Raw genomic sequence first — 25,144 nt, forward strand, 5'->3', positions numbered from 1 at the left:
TTGTTTTTAGTTGCAAATGGTAACAATTATACGTGCAACATATAAAGAACGCATGCAACATGCGCCAATACATAGACGGATCAACATATAGAATAATGTGCAGCAGTTGGCTTATTGCCACAATAACAATAAGTGTTTATATTATAAACAAATTCCAAGTGCAATCCCAACTATAAGTTGCTAAGGGTAAAAAATATAGTTATGCTATTGCGACGACGACGGTTTTGTGCGTAATAGCAAAAGTGTGTGTGTGTGTGCGTATGTCTCGACTCTGTCTGCGGGCGTGTGTGTGAGTAAGTGTTCTTTTCGTATCTTCGTCTTTGTCGCGCTCTAATAGAACCATAACAACAACACATCACACGACATCTGCGTTTTGTTTTTTTGTTGCCTTCAAGCAACAAAAATAACTACAACACACGCGCAGCTGCAGTTAGCAACAAGTGGATAAATATACAAAATAAAGCTACGCTCAAGAAAAACGAGAAATCGCCAAACAATTTGTCTACGAAATACATTTTATACTACGATTTTTTTTTGATTAGTGTTCTTTTTATGCAGGTGAGTTAATTGCATCTAACTTTATTTGACAGTTGATTGACAATTGATTAATATTTATGCTAATGCAAGAGCAAGCAATAGTTGAAATACTCAATACGTACACTATAAATCATTATTTATTATTATTTTTTTAATTTTACTATATGTAAATTTTAACTACTAGTGTTAAACTTAAAGTTCATTGAATATCGTTTACATTTAATTTCTTTAAAGTTCAATTTAATTTCCTTTAAACTTGACTTTAATTTCCTTTTAAACTTCACTTTAACTATTTGCTTATTTCTATTTCAAAATCCGCTTTTTGAAGCCTCTTCCCAGTTAAAAAAAGGATTTGCATTAAAGAAAATAAAAGTCAACACTTTCGTGTTTTATTTGCTTTAATGCCTCAGAAGGCGGCCTTCGTTTTATATGGGTGTAAAACTGCTAAATTCCGCACGAATAAAAACGAACATAAAACGATAAATGGAAGCCAAAGAAGACGCGTCTTCTCAGTCATTTTTTTTTTTTTTTTTTGTAGATTTGTGTGCACTTCTCGCAGGTTTATTTACCCTGAAATTTGAAAGCCTCTTAAAATTGCAGTCAACTCGTAAACTTCACACTTTCCATCAGTCGTTGAAGCGTTAACTGCCAGCCAGGCATTAACCCAAATTGTGTTTATCTTCTTTATATATAGGAAGTGTTAGCTTCATATTGTACGTTTTGAATTTTGTTTTGGCATTATTTTAATTCAATGTTATTAAATAAAGAATAACTTTAAAAGCTAATTTACCTAATAAATGTAGGATTGTATATATAAATTTTTATATTTGAACATAAGATATTATAAATTTATATATAGGGATTCTTAACTCCATATATTGTATGGGTTAAGGATTCAAATATATTTTATTTGTACAGTAGTTATGTTCACACAACTTTCAAAGTAATTCTACATCATATTTGACTTGGTACAATTTCAAACCTTTTCTAAATATTAAAATATATACTAAACTATTTCATTTAACACACGAAACTATCTTATATGTGATTTTATTATTTTTAAAACATCATACATTAAAAAAAAGATTATTTACTTGAGTAAAGTTTATATATAATATAAATCTCAAAATGTTCCTCTTAATTATATTAAAATCGTAGATCACAGTACCACATTTTATAGTAATCAATCTTTGCAGTAAATAGGATTAGTTTAAGCTTCATTTGTCGCACTTTATTATATTGAAAATTATATTGTCGTGATATGCACGAAGCTAGGCAAAAATTCAAAAACAGAAGTCGGAACATCAAAGCAAAGCAATTAACAGTTGGCAAGAAGGAAGTGGCTAGAGGAGAGAAAAGTCCCGGTAGACCCTGTTGGGGATAAGTACTAGGAAGGCAATCCAAAAATGTATTTGAGGCAAATCCAAAGAGCGTGGCCATCGCCCATTTTGTGGGGAGGTGTGTTCCAAAGAGGAGGCGCCTCCTGTCAAGAAGGATGTCAGCAAGCGTTCGTTATACACACTCTCCACAAACATATTATAATGCTGTGAAGTACGAGTATTTTGTGTTATTCTTACTGATGGAATTATGCAGAGCTCCCCACGGCGATTGGGGGTCGGGTCGCATTTAATGGGGTGGCACTCGGGCAGTCGGGTTTTTCGCCTGATGGCTGCAAACATATGTTGCTTGTTAGGACAGCAAGCAGGTTTGGCCTCCATCGACAACGACTCTGCCTCTGACTCTGACTCTGGGTTACTTAGCAATGAAAACGAATGAAACGAAAGATTATTACCATGAATTTGTTAAGTATGTAGTTTACCCAGAAACTGCTTGTAAATCCATTGAAATACCTTGATAATGCCCTTTTAATTTTATGGACATTTTATATTAAATATATTATGCAATATATATAAATTTTATATATTTATAAAAGTGGGAGTTCATTTTAAATATAAAAGAAAAAACAGGTCAAATGAACATTTTCTTTCTAATCTGAAAGTTATTAGGAAATTAATAATATAATAATTTTCTATATTTCTCAAGAATTTAAAAATGGTTGTCCATTTAACATATAAGAGAAAAAACAGCCGAAATGAACATTTTCTTCCGAAACAGATTTATAAAAAAGGCTAAAAAAACTACTACTATAAAAAGTATATTATAAAAGACTATACGGGAAAAGTTAATAAAAGTTCAATTAAGAAAAAGATATACAAATTTTCTGAATTTCACAAGTAAGCAAGAATTTAAAAGGATTTTTAAATTACATTTACAAATTGAAATTCTTACATTCCTGTGAAGTATAGAAAATATTATAATATTTGTTTCTTATTAACTTTCCCTTTTATAGGCTAGGATTTTTGTGATCATAAAATATATTCTTGTATTTATTTGTTTTACTAAAGGAAACATGAGAGAAATATATAGGAATATAAAAAAATAATCACATAAAAGATTAGAGTCTCATAAAATGAATTATTGATATAATTTAGAAATTATAAATTCTTATTTTGGAAACTCGTTAAATAATAATGACAACGTCACCAAATATGTGCTAAGTTGATACAACCCTATAGCAAATGACACTTAAACAACTACTGAAGTGTTGCAAATTTACATTGAGAGTGTTATTATTTTGTGAAACTTTGTGCAGCAGTAAAATTAAGGTGCTTTTACATATTTAAAATGTATTATTCAAGCACAATTTTATCATTGGATAAAAACACATTTGCTTGTGTTCTCTATATATACGATTATTATCGCATTCTAAGTGCTTTTAATGATTTTGTAAAAATTAAATAATTAATTACACTTCTGAGTATACTTTGTAATTCACATATATAGATGTAAAATATATATAATATAATTCTTATTCCCATCCTTACAATTGTTAAAGTATATTTACGAAATTCTTAAGTATTTTCGCCACTTGCAGTAGAGAAGTTGAGCTAGCGCCATCTATCGTATTGTAGCTGCATCGATGTGGTCTGCGTTTCAATGAGAAATATACATATTACTCAGACTTATTGGCTTATTAATATTACAATTTCTATAAATTGAACATTTCAAATAATAAGTGAAAAACTTTCGAAACATAAAAGATATAGATTTTAAAATTGTTAATTAAAATAATAAGAGAAAAACTTTTTAAATAAAAAATATATCGATTTTCAAATTATTAATTAAAAGATTTTTATAAATTTAAAATAATAAGTAAAAACTTACAAAATATAAAAAAAATAGATTTGTATTTAATAGATATGGTCAAAAAATGTTCAAGTGCAGAGATATAATAGTCAGTAAAATATCGCAATTGTTATTTTAATGATTACAAAAAGGTCTCTTAATGTAATTTAATTTTAATAACGAGAAAACTCTTAGGGATTAGTTCCATTAGAGATCTTTAGCTTGTATTACTAGCAAGAAAAACAAATACATAAATATTAAAATATTATTACTTAAAATAATATCTTGGGTCTATTACACGGCTTACAAAGTTTCTATAAAAATTTTCTAATCATTGGGAGCATTAAGTATTACGTTGGCAAGGGCTTCAAGCGATACTCGTACTTAGGAGTATCTTAAGAGTCGAGCACGCTCGCCTGCAGCGTTTTCTGCTTGTTTTTATCATCAGCAGTTGAGTGAAACTGATTGAATACGTACACTCGAGCTTCATTTTGGATGGCATGGCAACTGTTTCAGCTTCTGCTTTTGCTGCTGTTGCTGTCAGCTGGAAGCCTGAGCTCCGCGGGCGGCTGATGGATTCCATTCATAGCGACGGCCCCCGCATACATGGATATCCTGGTGCGGCTCAGAAGAGTCCTTTGTGTGGGGTAGGGGAAGGGGAAGGGGAAGGAGGAGAACTCTGTGCTGCTTGTCGACTTTGACATTTTCATTTTACAACTGGCAATAATTTGTGTTGCTATCATTGCGTCCGTCGTTGACAAATTGTCCGCTAAGTCAGAGCAGAATCTATGTCAGCTTAAATGTATGTATAAGACAGGTCATGGTGATATATGGAAGAGCTTCTCTTATTCCCGGACTCGCTCTCTGTCGATTCCTGTTGCGCTCTTAAGTAGCCGCAACATGTGTGTGGGCTTTCAAACAATTTTCAATTAAGCGTACAATCACGATAAATAAATCTCATTGTGCAGCGAACTTCATCTAACCCGTTCTCTCTCTCTCCCTTCCTCCCCTCTCTCTCTATCTCTCTCTCTCTCTCCCTCGACTGTTGGAGTCACTGTAGCGTGGTATGAGGCAGCTGCCATGTTGCCACTTTATTGCAGTCTTCTAGCTTCCTCTGTGCCGCTAACACGCTTTTGCTTCTAGCCATTTGATACTCTGTCCTCTGCCCTTTAGCTACTTAGGGCCTAGTTGACTAGAGTGTGGCTTACGTTTAATAAACTATCATTTTGCAACACATTTTCCATTGTCATGATGACTCTTTAAAGCAGATTTGTGAATTGCTTCCTATAAAAACCACAAACAGATTTATAAACTGATAAAAATATGCAAAAAAAAAACCCAAACTTAATGAGATATTGATAACAACAACATTTTTATGATAACAACATTTTTATATATACAAATTTTGCTGTATTTTGAATCTATAAAATAAATAATATTATTATATTACATCGTAATAGTTATATCGTAAATTAATTTAAAATCTGGCAAATTAAAATTCTACATTTTGGATTTTTATGATCAAAATATACAAAAAACCAAAATTCAACTACAAATTTTACTGTATTTTGATTCTCTAAAATGAATAATATTATATTATATCGTAATAATTGTATCTTAAATTCTAATAAAATTTCACTGATTATAAATTAACATTTTGACTTGTTACGATGACTCAGGAACTGATTTATGAACTCATAAAAATATGGTGAGATCACAAATTCAACTACTTAATTAAAGATTGATAAGTAACTTAATTTTTTTTATTTAAATTTTTCTGAATTTGGAATCACAGAAAAAATAATAATAATATCATATTAAATATTATATTATAACGTAAAAGTTGTACCTTAACTTAGTATAGAGTTCGGCAGATTATAATTTAACATTTTACATTATCATATTTCATATATCATCATAAATTTTAAACTTGCATATTGATCTTCTTTACCGTAATTTTAAGCTGACCTAAATTTAAATTCAAGGGAAATAAGTTGTGAATCTATATTTTATACATATCCATTTAAGCATTTTATTAGTTGTAGCTTAATAAATTAAACATCTGCTTTTCATTTTTTATAATTTTACATTATATTTTAAACTGATTTCAATGTAATTTCCAGAAAATAATTTGTGTCTCTATATCTTCTATATCTTTGCATACTTTTTATTTATTTAAGCATTTTACTATTTGCAGCTCAATAAATTATACATCTTCTATTCATCTTTTATAATTTTACATTATATTTTCGATTGCCATGATTTCAGCCATATTTAAGCATAGCTGATTGTAATCTATGAATCATCTTGTTACTCATAAAAAATATGGGGATCGCTAAATTTCACATAAATGTTAAAGATAGTAAAAAAATTGCAAAACTTAGTTGTTTTCTTTTTTTTAAATTATTCTTTTGGGTTTTTGTAGGTGCCACATTATTGCAAAGTTTATCCCTTTCATTAAGTGATATATTTATATTCCTGAAAAGTAATGAAGAATATCTTAACTTATAAGATTTTTCTAATAAACTAAAAAGGTTGTTTTATAAAATAGTTTAAAACAAACAACATTTTTCAATACGTTTCAACACTATTTATGTATACATAATCGAAGTAAATAATTATTACAAAAATAAAAGAAATTCTTAATTTCAAATATTTCTTTTTGAATTTCAAATTTTGTTGAGAGTATTTCTGTGTCGCATTGTAAGTTGTTAGAGTCGAAAATGTCGACTTGTTTATGTTTCATTTCCTTGCCATAAATTACGCGTTTCGAGTGAGCCGAGTGTGTGTTTTTATAATGTTTTGATATATGTGTTTGGAGGAGATGTTATGAGTTACATTTGAAGTAGCAATTCAACAGTTATGCTTAGACTGGATTCATTCTTCGAGTGTGTCCAAAATGTGTGTGTGTGGCCAGTTTGAGGCGCTTGACAAATAAATATATAAAAATATATGTATGTATGTATATAGATAATGAAATGAAAAGAGCGAACCGCCAAATGCAGGCAAATTCAATCAAGCTAAAATTGAAAAAGATTTCCGTGAAGAATTAAGCGTCTACTCTTGCTCTCTCTTTCACTCTTTCTAATGCTTGCGCCGAAAAAAAAAATGGAAAAAAATTACATAAACAGCAAACGAAAACGATGAGAAAAAGATGCGGCAAAGCCAAGCAGAGGCATTTTTTATAAAGTAAATAATAAATCAGCGACGAGACGAGATATATGAAAACCGAACCACATAAAGAGACACACACACACATACACTAATACACTCACACACATACACATACACATACACATACACATATGCAGATACAGATACAAAAGCATCGGAGAAACTACCTATAGAAGATTTAGTGGTTTGTCTTCTGGACTTTGCTTAGGTAACTCAAAGGAAGTAAACAGGATTTGAACTTTACCAGGAATTTGGCTCTTCAGTTTGCTGTTCTTCTTCTTCGTCGTCTTCTTCTTCTTCTGGTGCTGCTGCTGTTGCTGCCACAGCTTGTGGCATGCCTCTAACCTATGCATTAGGTACAACACAAAAAAATAGTTCTCTTTTTTTTTTTTTTTTTGGGTTCCCTAAAGTTTAGCTTCACGTCATATTTCTTTTCTTTTTTTTTCGTGTTTTGTGTATTTGCTGTGTGGAAATTCGATATATTTAAATATGTAGTTAGTTCATTTTGTTGTTCGTTCTTCAATGAATTCCCCTGAATTTTATTAAATGATAAGACGTGTAATTTGAACACACATAAGCTTAAACAGCGAGCCAGAGCAAATAAGTAATACATATATTTACTATATATACATATATACTCTTTTATATAGCCCAGAAGTCATTTGATATTGGGACTACGTGGAATTCTGTGCGCCAGCCAATTAACCGATAGTCAAATTTTTAAGTGCTGCAGCTCATTTCAACCGGGGGTCAAACTTACAGTTATTTGAGTCTTTCAGCTGCAAAAATAAATAAATAACAAATATAGAAGCAGAATTTGTTGATTGAAATTTGTTTTAAAGGTTAGTTGAACACATTTAAAATATAATTCTTAATTTTCCTTTAGAAATTTACTTTCCTCACTGGCAAAGAAGTTTAATGAATATTAAAAAAGAAAGCTACATTTGAGTGTGCTCGACTGTAAGATACCCGTTTTCAATAAAAGCAAAACTGTGCGGTATTATTAAAAAAATATACCAAATCTTATTATTTTTAGCATAATAATTTGGTATATTTTTAGGAATAATGTCAAAGGTAGACTTTTTATTCGTAAAATATACTAAATTGTATTATTTTTAGCAAAATAATTCTGTATATTTTATGAATAAAAATTCAATATTTAGCATTAATCTTAAATTCTACTAACAATGCTGATAATATACCAAGTGCTATATTGGGTGTCCGATGTACTATTAAATTCAAAATATACCATAGAGTACAAAATATACCAGACTTAAGACTTGACTGCAGCAGCCATAGATTGACATATAAAAATAAATAAATACCATCTCAATTTTTAGTCTGCAATCAAATTTACAAGAATCATAAAGGCTGGAGCTATGATTGTATGTACCTCTATCTTTAAAATTGCTTTTCGATTTGTGTGGGCGAAAGTGGGCGTGGTAAAAATTTGATTTTTCATTTGCATGGAAAAGTACTGTCCAAAAATGTATAGTTCTATTTCTGACATTCAATGTTTCATACGGACTGACGAACAAACAGACAGACAGACGGACAGACGGACATGGCTAGATCGTCTCAGCTGTTGACTTTGATCAAGAATATATAATATATACTTAATGGGATCGCAGATGCCTCCTTATGCCTGTTACATACATTTCCTGACTTCTTTAAGCCTTCTTCTTTTAACATATATAAAATTCTAAAATCAATTCTTCGCAGATTGAACTTCTTTGCATCAAAGTTCACAAAAGAAAATTATAGTTTCCATTTGCCGCTTAATATTCGCTATTTTTCATACTGTAGTTTCTAAGCTGGCTGTCTGCAATTTGCAATTAAAATGTATAAAATAATATAGCCCCACGATCAATTATTCAAATTGCACTTGGGTCGTTCATTTTGTATGTGTGCAACACGAGTACAGTTAGTTTTTTGTGTTGCATGTTGCATGTTGTGTTGCTGCCTTGTTGTTGTTGTTGGGGTTGTTGCAGCTGCTGTTGTTGCCACTGGTATTTACTTGGCTGCCATGTTGCTTATTTGCCACAAGTGAGCAATTATTTGTGCAACATAATTAAAGTTTTATTAATTCATAAACAAATGCGGCGTTAAACAAGCGAAATCCCATAGTATTCGACTACAAGATACTCTGGAAGTTGCAAAGTAAACTGTTGATTGTAAAGTTAAATTCAATGGTGAAGAAAATTTGAGAAAATAATAAAACAAAAAGCCATTTCAGCCATTACTAATCTTAAATGTTACCATTTTGATTGATAAGTAGTTATTTTATTTTATCGGAAACTGTTTTGATATATTGAATTTAAATAATAGACATTTTCAAAACAGAAATTTAGGTTAATATATTTTAAAAATAATCCTAATTGTTTTAAAGCAATCCAACATTTTGTTTTGCCAATTTTCAATTCAGTCTTAAGTAACAAATGAAAAAAATATATTTTAAAAAATCAGTAAGGATATATATTTTAAATATAAATATTCCAATTAATCATAATTACTGCATTAAGATTTTTAGTTTTCATTTCTAAGCCAAGTTACTCTATAAAAATACAGTAAATATACCAAATGCTATATTTGGTATACTAATACTATTACATTAAAAATAAAAGTATTCCAATTGATTATAATTACCATATTAATAATTTAATTTTAATTTTTTTAACAATTTACTGAGATTTTTATAATTCCATAAAAAAAAATTAATCACTTAATCATAAAGATTACAAGTTATCTTTATTGGTAGGGTAAGCATTTCCATATTCAATTCCATATAACAATCAATTATAATGACTTTTTGGAATACTACAAGTAAACTACATATGTGAACTATTTCTAAAATATAATACATCAAAATGATTTCTTTACAATATTAATTCGTTAATTTAACTTAATAATATGTTCAAATCTTGAGAGTTGTCATAAATAAAAATAAATAGCGAGATACTATTTAATGACTTTATTGCTATACTTCAAATAATTAGTAAAATTAGAAATACTCATATAGATAATGGCATAGCATTTTGATTAATAATTCCAATATAAAATTAGTTCTTTTCAAATATTTTAATAAATTGTTGTACATTTATGTAATATACATTTTTTTATAAATTAAAAAAGAAAAATTAAAAGTTTCACAGGAAAAAAAATGTGTTAAAATCAAGAAAAAAATTGGAATTAAGTTTATATGATGTCAAAATGAATTATTAATTATTTCATCCTAAAAATCTTATTTAAAGATATTTTATTTTTAAGCTCGAAAAAATATTAAATGGAGATTTGCAATCAACTTTACCATCTAGAATTTTTTTCTGAGTAGTTCTAATTTTAATTTGCAAACTTGTCCAATTTGTAATAAATAAAATAAAAATTAGAAGTTTCACAGAAAGGAAAAATGTGTTAAAATCAAGAATAAAATTTGGAATTAAGAGAATATGATGTCAACATTTATTATTTCAACCTACAAATCTTAATTAAAGATATTTTATTTTTAAGATCAAAAAAATAAATCAAAATTTGCAAATCTACTTTTCAATATAGATTTTTTTTCTCTGATTTTCTGATTTTCTCTAATTTTAATTTGCAAACTTGTCCAATACGTAATAAATAAAATAAAAATTAAAAGTTTCACAGAAAGAAAAAATGTGTTAAAATCAAGAATAAAATTTGGACTCAAAATTATATGTATGATGTCAAAATTGATTATTTCAACCTAAAAATCTTATTTAAAGATATTGTCTTTTTAAGTTCGAAAAAATATTGAATAGAAATTTGGAATCTACTTTTCAATATAGATTTTTTTTCTGTGAGTAGTTCTAATTTTAATTTGCAAACTTGTCCAATTTTAGATAAATAAACATATTTAAAAAGATAAAAAACACTTTCCTTTTCGGCCAGTTACATAAATCTCCTTTAAGTTATGATACCCCGTTTTAATTGTGTTTTAATGAGAAACGGCAGCAAATGCAAAATGCCTTTCAGCACTTCATCAAGGGGCAAAGCTGTCGCGTTGTTGCTGTTGTTGTTGTTGGTGTTGCTTTGACTGTGTGTTGCTGCATCATTCATAAATAATTCCAAAAACGCAGACACACGCGCAACACAACTGCAGGCAACGGAGACGCAGACACAGACGCAGGCGGAGGGGGAACAGCATGCTGCATATTTTGCGCACATATTCCATTTTCACACCGGCTTACAACATTCGACACCTGCCCCCCGTCCATCTCCTCCCTCTCCCTCGCCTCTGGGTCTCTGCCACAGTGCTTGCGGCAAACCTGTCTTTGCTGAATTTCGATTTAAGCACGTGTCGCGTCTGTTTGTTGTTTGTTGTTGCTTCTTGTTTGCCGCTGCTTATTGTGTTGCACTTCCACCAACTTGTTTGCCATTTGCTGCTCTGTGCCCCCCCAAAAAAAAAGACAATTTTGGTAGCGCAACAACTGAAAGACGCTCTAGCCGTCTCTTAAAAGTAACTTCCGCAATCGCACAGCAACAAAATACTCGCAACCAAGAAAATAAATATGGTAAAAAGAATAAAGAAATCAGAGCATTGAAATCTCACCATGAGTGGGCACATTTAAATACCCTGTAAGCAACTCGATTCACAACACTTTATGAATACAATAAAACTGAGACACATTGCGAAAGGCATCGAATTATAAATACTCTTTTACTTATTTATATTTTTCAACAAATGAATTTTCCTTACTAATTTATTGCAGTTTAATACAGACATAAAATTAAGACAATAATAGTAGCATCGAAGAATAAAACTTGTTTTTTTTTTTATTAAAATAATGTTGCAATTTATGAAAAAATAAAGTTAAGTTAGAGATAGAAAACTGAAGAATAAATTCTCTTTTTAAAAAAATTAAATAAGTTAAATTGGAGATATATGAATGGTGAAATTGAAGAATAAATAATTCAATTTATAAAAAATGAAATAAAGTTAAAGTTCAAATATAAATTAAGGATATAAAACTGAAGAATAAATTATATTTTTCATATTGAAATAAATTTGAAATTTAAAAAAAATTCAATTAAGTTAAATTAGAGTTAGAAAACTGAAGAATAAATTCTCTTTTTAAAAATTAACTTATGTTAAATTAGACATACATTAATGGTGGAGATGAAGAATAAATAATTACTAATTTTCTTATTAAAATAAATTTGCAATTTATAAGAAATGAAATAATGTTAAATTAGATTTATAAAATAGAGGAAAAAATTCTTTTTTTTTCTTTTTTTACATGGCTAAATGATTTTTATACCCGCTACCCATAGGGTAGAAGGGTATTATAACTTTGGAACAGGAAATGTATGTAACAGGTAGAAGGAGGCATCTCCGACCCTATAAAGTATATATATTCTTGATCAGCATCAACAGCCAAGACTATCTAGCCATGTCCGTCTGTTCCGCAATATTTTGGTTTCGAAATGGGTAGCGGGTATCTCACAGTCGAGCACACTCGATCTTCCATTTGTTCGTCGAATTCATCTGTCTAATAAGAAGAAAATAAATGCATTTATAGCACCCATTATAATACACCGCTTTGTGTAATTATTATTACCTTTCCATCAACTGATGTTGTAAAAACATAATTTCTTATGTATTATTAGTAACAAAACTGCATCATTTATGTCTAGATAAGAAACGAATATATGTAGATCATTTCTTAAATTACATTAATATTCAAGGTTCTACTGAAAGGATAATCATAAGTTTACTGACTTTTAAGTAAATTAAATTCCATTCAAAAAATAAATCGCTGCATTAAATAGTCGATCGTTTTATTTTTCAGAACGCAATTTCTTAATGCACCAATTATATATAAATGATTACATAATTGAGTCTAATATGGGAATTTCAGCTTTTCAGTTTATCACTTCTTCATCGCTTCTTTGGGGCGAATTAGCATCTTAACTTCTTTAAGTAAAATGAACCCATAGTTCCAACAATATAGACTACCATATGGTGCATTTAAATTACTGCATAAGAAACAACAAAAATCTATAATTATGTGTATTCCTTCGAAAATAAAAATTTGCAATATTTACCAATTAGAACAATGATTGTACCACCAGCCACTTTTACCCCAGACTGCGCAATTACCATTATCAACTTTGTCGTTGTCGTGATCGAATGTTGAGAATTTCATGTTTTCATGGTATCTCATGCCTTCCTCATAATTAGTTCCATTGAATTTACCCAAATTCAGTGCATATCCATTATCTTCATCAGATATTTTGAAGCCGTCATAACGAGCGTTGTAGGTGTTGTCATCCTCATCAACCAAATGTGTGTAAAGTTCGAAACGCTGCAAGCTCGTGATACGATGTAATTTCTCTAATCCAAGAAAGAAATCACTTTCAAAAGAACCGAAACCTTTGCGAAACGTTGCCCAATCCCTAGTGAAATTCTCATTTCCCCCAACTCGTTGTTGTATTACAATCCATCCAGGTCCAGCTAACTGACTATCGCACAAAACATTGAATAAACCTATGCCAGAGACATTGAGTTGATGAACTCCTGAATAATCTCCGAAAGGGAGGCATGTTGTGGGAGTTAATTTATCAAGTGCAGATTGACTTAGCTTAGTTTCACAATCTTTTAATTTCAATTGAATATTTTTCTGTTCTTCTCTAATGTTCTCCGATGTCCTATTTAATTTGTTGTTTTCTAAACGACATAACTGAATATCATTTTCATGCTTTATTATTATAGATTTACTCTTCTCTAATTCCAACTCAAGTGTTTTCTGATGTTCTTTGTTACTTTTAATATTCTCACTCAATCTCTTTATATTTTCATCTTTTTCAATTAATCTAGAATTAAGAGCTTTTATATTTTTACCTTTTTCAATTAATGTAGAATTAAGAGATTTTAATTGAACTTGACAATTTTCTAAGTTGGTGGATTTATCTGTTAGTTGTTTTTCTAATTTAAGAATAATATTTTGTTGTGAATTAATATCAGATTCAGATTTATCAACTTTATTTTGACACAATTGCAAATCGTTTTCCCCTTTGATTACTTTGTTTTTATACTCATTTAATAGAGCTGCCTCCTTCTTGAATGTTTCATGAATTTTTACAATTTCATGATATTTTTCCATAAGATCACTTATCAGCTTTTCCTTAGTTTCACTTTGTTCTATCTCATTTCTAACCTGCCTGAAGTAGTCGAGTAAAGGTTTAACAGTCTTATAGGTATGAATACGGCACTGTTCTTCCATTATTCGGTCTGATTCACACGTCTGATAATAAGAAAAATTAAACACTTTAATCACTCTTTATTCTTCTTAGTATTATGTCTTTGATCTCACTTCATCTCCAGTTGTTGTGGCCACCAAGAATATTTGAAGGACCATCAATAAGAAAACTCCGTTAAATTTTATTCTGCACATTTTAAATGTTTCGACTGCCCGCAAACAAAATGAATTTGGAACTGAATTTTGTTATTTCGTTAAAGTCATTGAATGTCTGAAGCGGATGTGGAATCCGCTCAATAGATCTGAACGGAAGAGGTCAAGTAATGATAACCTAGAGTCTCGGCCTAGATTCTCTGTCGGCAGAAGAGATTTCAATGTCGGATGAGAAGAGATTTCAATGTCGGATGAGAAGAGATTTAGTCGCGAATTTTGGCATATACAATAATAACTATAGTAGTTGTGATTCTTGAAAATTAAATTGTAATCAGATAAAAATTGTCGATGTTATTAAAAAATACGTTTGTATGGGCAAAAATGCCTAGTATATTTTTGTATTTTTGTAGTATTTTTGGTATTTATATATGTGGTATATTTTGAGAACAATACCGCAATATTTAGCTTTTATTCAAAATGGGTAGCGGATATCTCACAGTCGAGCACACTCGACTGTAGCTTTCTTATTTGTTAATTAAAAAATTGACAGTTTGCTTAAAATACTGCTTCTTCAAATGTTGTCGAGCTGATAATATACTCAAAATATTAGAGCAAGTACTGATTGATTAATAATATAATATTCAATGTGATCTAGTTAAACAATGATAAACTTACTGATTGATTGATTTACTAATGAGACTCGCTTATTAGTGATATAACTATGAATAGAGATCTAGTTTTTCAAGCATTAATTGATCAATTTATTTTGCACTTAGTGAGTTGTGCTAATATAATATTAAAATAAGATAATAAACCTTTTCAACTCGATCGTTAAAATTGATTGCATAATTACGTTCACTTGGTATTCCCGTAAAATAACCCCATCACTAAACAGTTTATAGGGTATATTTTTACACGATCTAAATTAAAATTGGTATGAAAAAGCAGCGTGTGGCGTCTTTGACGTTGTCATCGTCATCGTCGTTGTCGTTTGCCGAAGTGTTTATTGTCGTTCATGGTTGCAACACCTGTCGAATTGTGGCATCAGCATAAAATAGAATAAAATGAAATGAAATAATAAATGAATGCGATGAAGCTCATGAAGCGAAAGCAGACCACAAAAAAAAAAAAAAAAAAGCGAGAGTCACAGATACAAAAACCGAGAAAACCCAATGCGCAAACCGAATCGTATATAATATATATATAAATACTTATACTCATATCAAAAAAGAAATATATACAGAAGTATTAAACAAATACAATGAATTTGAAAGCAACACACACAAAGTATAACAGATGAAAAATACAAAAAAAAAAAAATGAGAAGAAATAAAACGTCTGCGCTTCAAGTTGGGCAAATAGCAAATTAAATAAATAATAATAATACGAATATTTATACAATAATGAAACACGCGCAAGGTTTAAGCACACACAATCAATTGTTGGCAAACAATTCGAAAAATTCAAAGTTAAATTTGAAACATTCAGTTTGCAGACTTTGCCATAGGAAAAATGCAAAATGTATTCCTCAGATAAGAGATTAGATTTATTATTTTTTCGTAAAGATAAAATCAGGTAACTGCCAAAAAAAAAAATAAAGAACACCTGTTCCGAAAACTAAACTTTGCTGATAAAGTATTTTTATGCCGTCTACGTTTTGTACTCTATTTTAGAACTGCTTTAGTTGTTTTATTTTTAGCATTATATCAACTTGTGACAATTTAATCAGCTCTTAAAGATAATGATACTTTATTTAATTTAGTCAAATACATATATTATTATTGATAAAAAAGAAGAGTTATTTTAACAACTATGTCTTAGCTGATTTGACTGACCATCTGGTATATTTTGACCTTTGTGGTATATGTCGAATGTATTATTTTCATTATCTTCATCGATGTACAAAAAATGGCCAATCTGGTATATTTTGATCTCTTTGGTATATTTTGAATGCATTATTTCATCGATATATCAAATGTGAACAATCCGGTATATTTTGATCTATGGTATATTTTGAATGCATTACTTAATCGATTAACCAAATATGGAAAATCTGGTATATTTTACTTCTGGTATACTCCAAATGTATTACTTAAACGACATACCAAATATGACATTCGGTATATTTTTATATTTTTGCGGTATGTTATTTATTATAATTTAAGAATAATACCGTTCTGTTTTGCTTTTAATTAAAAGGGTAGCGAGTATTTCACAGTCGAGTAAACTCGACTTAAGATTTCTTAGTTTTTTTTTTTTACAAAATATACATTTATTTTCATTACACTACTCATCTTTCCTTTTCATTCAAAATGATATGAAATTGTGCATAAAATTACTTGACGTGAGCTTTAAAAAGTTACTTGTAGTTATTTTTAGGTTCTAGAGCAAAAATATTATTTAACGAATATTACAGTACATTTAAAACATATTTAAGATACATCAATTAACTTATATTAACTAAATTTAAATATTTACAATCTTAACTAATATTGGTTTAATTTTTTATTTTTTCAGGATTAATTTTTATGGTTTTTGGATAATTCAAAAGTTTACGTTCTTCAATTATGTCAAAGTGAAAGTAAGTAAAGTAAAGCTAAGTAAATTTAAAATTCGCTGCATGGATTTCCATTTACGATCAATTTGTGGTAATAAATAAACAAGTTTATGATGGAAAATGGGGAAATATGTTAAGGTATAATTTCTGTCACTTCCCAGGTAAATATGACTCAAGTCTTCAATCAGTTTCAATGCCAAACACAAACAGTTTTCCAATGAAAACTTTGGAAAATACAGCACAACATGTATGTGTGTGTGTGTGTATGTGTGTGTGTGTGTGCGTGTGTGTGTATAATCCGACACTACTGTCATTTTCTTGACTGGTCATCAAGTTTTATGCTATGATTTAGCATTGTCTCTCGTCATTTTGTATCTAATTGTTTGTAACATTAAGCAAAAAAAAAAAAAAAAAACAACCCAACGTTAAGAAATAAAAATAACAAAAGCCAAAGTCAAAGGAAAATGGCAACAAAAAAAGAGTTTTTTTTACAAACTGTCAGCAATTAAAGTAGCACATTTGTCTTTGTAGTTAGCAGTTTGGTAAGTTTATATACCCTGTAGCTAAAAAATGGTTTAGAGAGGGGTTTATCAATTATAGTTTTAAGAGCGGGTTCAAGTTGATTACATAATAAATTTTGAACGGAAATTAAAGCAAAAAATGGGAGATCGAATAATAATAATAATAATAATAATAATAATAATAATAATAATAATAATAATAATAATAATAATAATAATAATAATAATAATAATAATAATAATAATAATAATAATAATAATAATAATAATAATAATAATAATAATAATAATAATAATAATAATAATAATAATAATAATAATAATAATAATAATAATAATAATAATAATAATAATAATAATAATAATAATAATAATAATAATAATAATAATAATAATAATAATAATAATAATAATAATAATAATAATAATAATAATAATAATAATAATAATAATAATAATAATATTAATATTAATATGAATAATATAATAATATTTTAATGATATAAATATAATGAAACATTTCATTTTCAAAATAATAGAACTACTAAAATTATGTTATACATATATAATATAATACCAGAGTTCATTGGAAAAAAAAAATTATAATATAATATGTTAATTAAAATAATAAGATAAATAAATAAAAGAAGAGAAAGAGGGAATATAAAAGAAATATATATTTTTTGAAATATTCAAATTATTTTATCAAAACAAATATAGAATAGAAATATAAGTATTTATATAATATTTTGCATTTAGTAATCGTTTTTAAAGGATTCCAAATTTTATTTAAAATTTTAATTAAAATTTATTAATCTACTATCAATTTCATATGAAGTTTCTCAAGTATCTAAGCATTTACAGGGTATCTGCTAGTCATGAACTGTGTGTAAAAGTCACTCTCACTTATTTAGTAGCTGTTGTCTCAGTTTTGTGGTCTTGTGCGGTAATTATGTGCATACAATCAGCAACTTAACTGCATTTGTCATGCATAATTAAGGCTGCCAGCAAATTCAACCAAAACTTAAGTGCCAAATGGCAACAAACAAATAAATGCGAAAGTGTTTGTTGGTTTTAAAAACATCATAAAAGAATATAAAATTGTATTTATACTTACATTTTTTATTTTGCCTAGAGTCACGGTCGTAATTATACAAAATGCCAACCACAAATTCGAAAACATTATTAGCTTTTAGAAGACTCTAAGAATATAAATTTAAGAATTTATATTTTATTATTATTATTATTTTAGTTTAATACAAAAATTCAGTATATTTAGTGGACTTTTTTATTTATTTATTTATTTTTGTTTTTAATTTCAAAAATCTAATTTTTCTAATATTTCCAATAATTATTAAGAATAAATATGAATTAAACTTTGAAATTATATCAAAGCAAATGTTTGGAATATGAATTTTAAAACGGAACTAAAAAAGATAAATTTGTGAAACGCTTGTTTTTCATTTGAAATTGCAAATTCTGTAGTTGTTCAGAGCTAATTTAATAAAGAACAATAAGTTTTATAAACAAAGCCCTTGAAGTGCTAAAAAAACTCTATTAATTAGACACAATTAAAAGTTTACACAAAGAAACTAAATATTACATGAAAAATGTGAAATATTGCCAAAAATTGTTCATAAATGGAAACTTCTGGTAAACATTCGAAATTTTTGTGATACAACTTGGCTTGCCAATCAGTTGGCCAAGTCATCCAATGAGTCAGCACATATTTTAAGTAATAAAAAGATGTAATAAGCACGCTTAATAAAAGTTTGTAAAGGGAGTGTTCAATTAATGTAAACAAATATTCATTTAGCTAAAGTTGGAAAAAAAACTACATAATTTTTTAAATAAAAAAATATTTAAAAATTTAAAAAATGAGCAAAAGATATTATACATTTTAATAAATATGATTTGCTGATGTCAAATTCATGAAGTCTTTTGAAATTTTGAAACTGAATTGAGCAAGCTCCCACATAAAAACAATTAATAATTGTAATTTTCAATAAGCAATACATTTGCTTGGTCAATTGAAGATTGTACATAGATTGCTTATCAAATCTCTTGGGCCATAAACCGAGTGTTCAAATTGCGATAATAGTTATCACTTGAACGAAAATTAACCTAAGACTACCATTTAAATTGTCATCCTTTTAAACACAAGTGCAAAAGCTTAAAGTTAAATCTTTGTTGAAGCCGCCTTAAATCTGTTGTGAGTAAGTTGGAGGCAAAACTATTATCTCTTTTCATATTTTGTATGCCATGAAATACAAAAAGAAAAAAAAATTAAAAATTTGTTGCCGCTTTGCTTAAAAAAAGAGCCATAAAAAGCAGCAAAATAGCTGCCAATAAAACCGTGTACATATGTGCGTGTGTATGATGAGATATATGCGTGTGCTTGTGTTGGTGCATGGGAACAGCTAGTAGCTGTGGAGTAGTACTATTGAAATTGAAGGCGACAGTGACGACAACGAAAACGACGACGGCGACGTTGACGTCGCGAGCTTTTCCATTTTGTTTATTTTTGTGCTTACATTTTTGTCGTTCTGACGCGCGACAAAGCTGCAAATGAGCGAGTTTGTCTACGGCACAAAGAGCAAACGAGCGCGAGCAAATACAATTGTGCTCTCTCTTTTTGTTTTTGTTTTTGCCACTCTCACTTGAGGAGTGCGGCGCTCTCTTCACACAAAAACACAACATGTGTTTCGTCATCAAAATGTATTTTTGTTGCATTTGCCGTGTGTTTGTTTGGTTGGAGAATTTTTTTTATTTTTTTTTGTAGCTCGCTTTCAACGTGTCTCTGTCATTGTTTGCTAGCGGGAAAGCTTTGGGAAATTTAATTGTATGTGTCAGTATGCAATTACACACATTAATAAGTCGTATTTATTTAATTTAAATATTATTTACATATTTAGCATATTAGCATTGGCATTATTATTTGATTGGTTGTATGATTTTACCAAAAGCCGCCATTAAATTTCTGCAAAAGCACTACAACAACAAGCCATCATCAACAGCAAAGACAACAACAAAAACCATCAGCAGCAACGTTGTCGCTGCCGTTGTCTTCGTTGCCGTTGTCGATGTCGATGCTGTTGGTAAGCGCCTCTCTTCACATACGCTAATTGTGGGGCCACCACGCAAAATGAAAATGCCGGCAGTGGCCTCCAGAGAGAGCACGAGAGCGTAATCGAAAGAGAGCGTGTGCGTACACAACACACACACACACAGCCAAGTAATCGTTGCATCTCGTTCTGTTTTGTCTGCTAGCCGTGGCTGGTGTAAGCAGAGGCGCATTATTATTGGGCAGCCATTGCAAAGCGTTACCAACAGATAACAAAACCAATTTTTTGCGCTCTCGCGACACTTGACACAAGCAGCGGGAGAGGAGAGCATGAGCGCTCAAGAAAACGAGAGAGAATGACAGCAAGCAAAGTAAGCAAGCAAACACACAGCTGGTGTGTTGTACCTATTTGATGCGTTTCAGTCCGAGTTTGTATTTCGTTTGGTGAGGTTTGTTTTTGTGACCCACACGTCGAGCTGAGAAAAATTATTGTGTGTGTTGTCAGCCCTTGTGCTGTGCTGTGTGTGTCGTCGTCCCCACTGTGCTCTGCTGCTGTCGACGTGTCTCTCGATTCGGGCGCCGTGCGTGTCTCTCACACAACAGCTTAAATACAAAACTGGCAAAACAATTGTGAATTTATATATATTTTCGAGCGAAATCAATTTAAATCGCTAAAAATCAAATAGCAAAATCCACTTGGCGCAGCCCAAAATATAAGAAAATCAAGCAAAGTGCGTGTGTGTGTCGGATGTGTGCGTGTGTGTGTGAGTGTATTTGGAATGTGTTTGTTTCACACACCGCAGCGTGTTAACAACGCAAATTGCTCTCAATATTATTCAACATTTTCGATTGTTTGTTGATCTCGCCCCAGCAAAACTTACACTATTCTCCAGCAGCAATAACAACAAATTGTCAAATATTAAAATTGTGTGAATATTTACTGAAAAACAAAAAAAAAAATTTTTTTTCCAACTCGGTTACGGAATTTTTGTGTCGCGTTTCATTGCCAGCATGTCTCTTGAGCGCGCACTCTCTTGATGTCGCTTGGCTCTCTCACTCTCCGTGTCTCTTCGTTGCTTTGGCGCTCTCGTGTCGCTTTGCCGCGTCGCGTCGGCCGCGTTTCATAATCCAATTGCCGTCCCTCGTTTCGTTTCGTTTTGTGGTCGGTCTTCCTACGTTGCGTTATCGCCCGAGCTTCGCGTATCTTTATTTATATTTTGTTTCGTTTCCATTTCGTTTCGCATTCGCGCCTTGTAATATTTTAGTGTGGCTAGTGCCCACACCCCCCACTCCCCCCTTTGGGCGCTCTTGTCTTCGACTCAAAGCTGCTTCCTCCTTCATATAAAACACGCCCGATTCGAGTTTTTCTACAAAAACTAATCTTTTGTTTTTGATTTCCTCCAACTTTGTTTTATTTTGATCTACAGTTCTAACTTCTACGACACAAGTACTATATCATTTCATGGAAGAATTCCATACAAAAATAAAATACTATATGTTTTCACAAGTAAATAAAAATAAAATAAACAACAACAACAAATATATCTCAAGTTTGCCTTGAAAATACAAAAAAAAAGTATAATAAAAGTAAAAAATATTCAATAAAAATATAATAAAATCAATATAGCTACCATATAGAGCAATCCACATATATTTATACACGCAACGGTTTCACTTTGCAAATTATATACAACAACAACAACAAAATTTACAAGCATCATTATAAACAATATTGATTGTTAGGCCAATTGTTGCCTAGTGCAAAAAAAAAAAAAAATTAATTAGATAATTGATTAATTATAAAATAAATACAAAATAATACAACAAAAAAAATGCAGCTAAACTCAATAAACTTGGATTATAACGCATTTTACGATTGATTGAATTTGAATCTAAAAAAAGGTAAATTCATAAAGATAAATAAAAAATTACCTTAAGTTGAAAATTGTTTTTGTTAAAGGTTTACAACTGAACTTGGTCCTTGGCATATTTTGTAAAAACTTGAATTATTTTTATATACTTAATCAGGGTCTAAACAAAACAACAAATAATCAAGATATTACAGCGACTTTTTAGTATTTATGGAGTTGGTAGTTTCCGTTTTAGTATATTTAGACAGATTTAGTATTTTCTTTCTCTAACTTCTTTGTTTTAAAATTAGAAAATAGTTAAAAAAAATACACACTTTAAATTTAATTTAAGGTTTATTATATTCGGAAAGTGGAAAAATCACTTTTTAAAATATATATTCAAATATAATAACAATACGAGTATTCGAAAACATTTCATTTTAACTGCCAATAAAATTTCGAATAAATTTCATCAGTTGTAATTACTTGTAACGATTTCTAATTGGGAGATAAAGTATCTCACGGCTACTTTAAAGTCTGTCAAGCATTTGGCAAATGATATTGAAATAGAAATAGATGAAAATATTTTAGTTTAGATATTTCTTTATATTTATATATTAGCATTTTATTTATACGCGCGTGTTTCAATGAAGATTTTCCTTTTGTCGATTTTCGTGTCTCCCTCTCGCTCTCGCTCTCCAAACCCGCGCTCTCTCTCTGTCTATTGAGTGTCGCTGTCTCACTCTTTCGCACCTGCTTAGTGTGCGTACTTTTGCGACGTATTTCGGTTTGATTTAATTAGTTTATTGTTGTTAATTTTGTGTGTTTGCGAACAGGTTAAACCAGTTTTGAGACCAAGCAAAAAAAAAAAAATAATACTTATATATATAAAAGCCTCTAACGAAAAATTTCTTTATAAATAGTTTTGTGTTCGTTTCAGTTTTTGTGTTTTTTTTTTTTTTTGGTTGCTTGGTTGGATTGCTTTTCTCTCTCTCGCTCTCTCGCTCTCTTGCTCGCCCCCTCGGCACTTAATTGTCTGCTTATTATTTAATAAATATGTGTATGCCTAAACAGTGCGCTTAGGCTTATCGCCAAGGCAAGTACGCACACACACACACAGATACATAAATACACACACGCACACACACACACTTGTGTAGACAGGCCCAGCAGCGATTAGATAATAGCATTTTAAATGTTGTCTCTACTGTACGCTGAAAAATTGACCAACAATAACAAATGGACTTTGTTTTGAAACTGACAAAATCAGAGAGAGAGAGAGAGTGTGTGCGGGAAAGAGAGAGAGCAAACGAATGAGAGTGACTGATAAGGTAATATGCGTGGAAAAGATAGGAAAGACAGACAGAAAAAGAGAGAGAGAGACTGAGTAGAGGAAGAGAGCGATTGCTAGGGAGCGGCAGACTGAACGTGATATGATATATTTTGAGACTATATAAAATATTCAATAAGCAGATCTGTTTATAAATATTGCAAATAAAAACAAACGCAAAATGAAACACTTAAGCAATAGTCTAACTACCTGATATTTAGATACGCAAAGAGAAAAGATTTCTCAAAGAATTCGTCTGAAAATTGATTTGGATCTTTGCTAAGTTATTTTTATGTTAGTTTATTATTTACCTAATGAAGATGATTGGACAGAAATGCATGAGTTTGTATTTATAGCTAAGGTATTTGATGAAGGAAGGAAAATTTTATAACAATTATAATTTGAAATACACCAAAATGTTGTGAGTAATTTAAATATGAATGAACTTTATGGAATTTAACATTTCGACTGATACATGAAGAAAATGCTTTATTTCATAGCGATGTATATTTTACAAATGTAGCTAAAATCTGTTGAAATTTTAAACTATAAAAAATTATAAACATTAAAATGAGCAAAAAAGTAAAAGAGAGCGGCTAGTATAAAGTATCTGTTGACTCAAAGACTTGCTGAGATTAGAGACAGCTAATTTGATTTTTAATGTGCATAGACAAGTCGAAAATAAAGTAATAAATATGAGTATATATGTATATATATATGTAAGAATGTATCTACAAGTATGCAGATATCAACATACGATATGCGGTATACTGTATACTGTACGTATACGCAATGCAAGCAATGCCATTAAAAACTTGTTGTCGTCGGTCGTCGTTGCTTCTTTTGCTTAAAAAAAAAAAAGCTTAAGCTTCGTTGACCTTTGCGTCAATGTCCTCAAAACCTTGAGTGTTGCTCTTTTATTTCGGGTTGTCGAGGAAAAGCAACAGTACTTTTTCTTTTTCTGGCGTTTTTTGTGACTTGCATTTGTCTTGCAGTTTCTTTTATAGCTCGGAGAAAAATGAATTAATAGATTAAGAAAAACTTAATGATTCCATAATTGGGAAATTAAGCGCAGTTCGTCTTCAATTCCAACTTCTAGTTACATTCTCCTCTTGCTCAAATTGGCATATTTTATTTTTTCCTCTCATTTTTTCTTCTCATTTTTTTTTTTTATAATTACGTTAACTTCAATTACTGCTTACGTACAATATCATACCAATTTTTGCTTCTTCTTCTTCATCGTCGTCTTGGTCGTCATCTTTTGCTTCTTCTTTTCAGTCGTTTTCCAGTCGAAACTGGTTTTTTTTTCGTTTATTTCGTTTGCTCCACGAGTTTTGCTATAATTTTAATTTCTTTTTGAAGTTCTTCGCAAATGTTTTGAAGGTCTTGCCGCTTTTTGCTATTTAAATTGTAGTTAAATAATTTTTGAAATGTCTTCAAAAATTGTTGAAGCAGACAATAAATACGGTTTTGTGTATATAAGGCAAGGTTTTCCTTAAGCAACATCACCCTCGATGACTTGACAATAATAATGTTGATTAAAGAGAAACTA

At 29.9% G+C, this 25,144-nt stretch overlaps 2 protein-coding genes across 6 annotated transcripts in view; one reads left to right on the top strand and one right to left on the bottom strand.

Annotated features, from left to right (window-relative positions):
- Positions 1-12,659: 12,659 nt before the first annotated feature.
- Positions 12,660-25,144, bottom strand: part of LOC117565721 (ficolin-2-like) — a 91,579-nt gene continuing 79,094 nt past the window's right edge. The window contains exons 2-4 of one of the 2 annotated variants that reach the window (XM_052002627.1): positions 13,760-14,162; positions 12,964-13,717; positions 12,660-12,894 (exon numbers count right to left, since the gene is read on the bottom strand). In XM_052002627.1, the coding sequence (XP_051858587.1) occupies positions 12,789-12,894; positions 12,964-13,717; positions 13,760-14,162 (1,263 nt within the window). In that variant the 3' untranslated portion in view covers positions 12,660-12,788. The remainder of the gene's footprint in view (positions 12,895-12,963; positions 13,718-13,759; positions 14,163-25,144) is intronic. The other variant, XM_052002628.1, reaches the window with a different exon arrangement.
- Positions 16,788-25,144, top strand: part of LOC117565658 (neurogenic protein mastermind) — a 112,821-nt gene continuing 104,464 nt past the window's right edge. For 2 of the 4 annotated variants that reach the window (XM_052002593.1, XM_052002595.1), the window contains exon 1: positions 20,838-22,314. The gene's annotated coding sequence lies outside the window, so the exon portion shown is untranslated. Of the gene's footprint in view, positions 16,852-20,837; positions 22,315-25,144 lie in introns of those variants that run through there. The other 2 variants (XM_052002594.1, XM_034244876.2) reach the window with 2 other exon arrangements.

This window comes from Drosophila albomicans, chromosome 2L (assembly GCF_009650485.2).
Source record: "Drosophila albomicans strain 15112-1751.03 chromosome 2L, ASM965048v2, whole genome shotgun sequence".
Taxonomy (NCBI): Eukaryota; Metazoa; Arthropoda; class Insecta; order Diptera; family Drosophilidae; genus Drosophila; species Drosophila albomicans.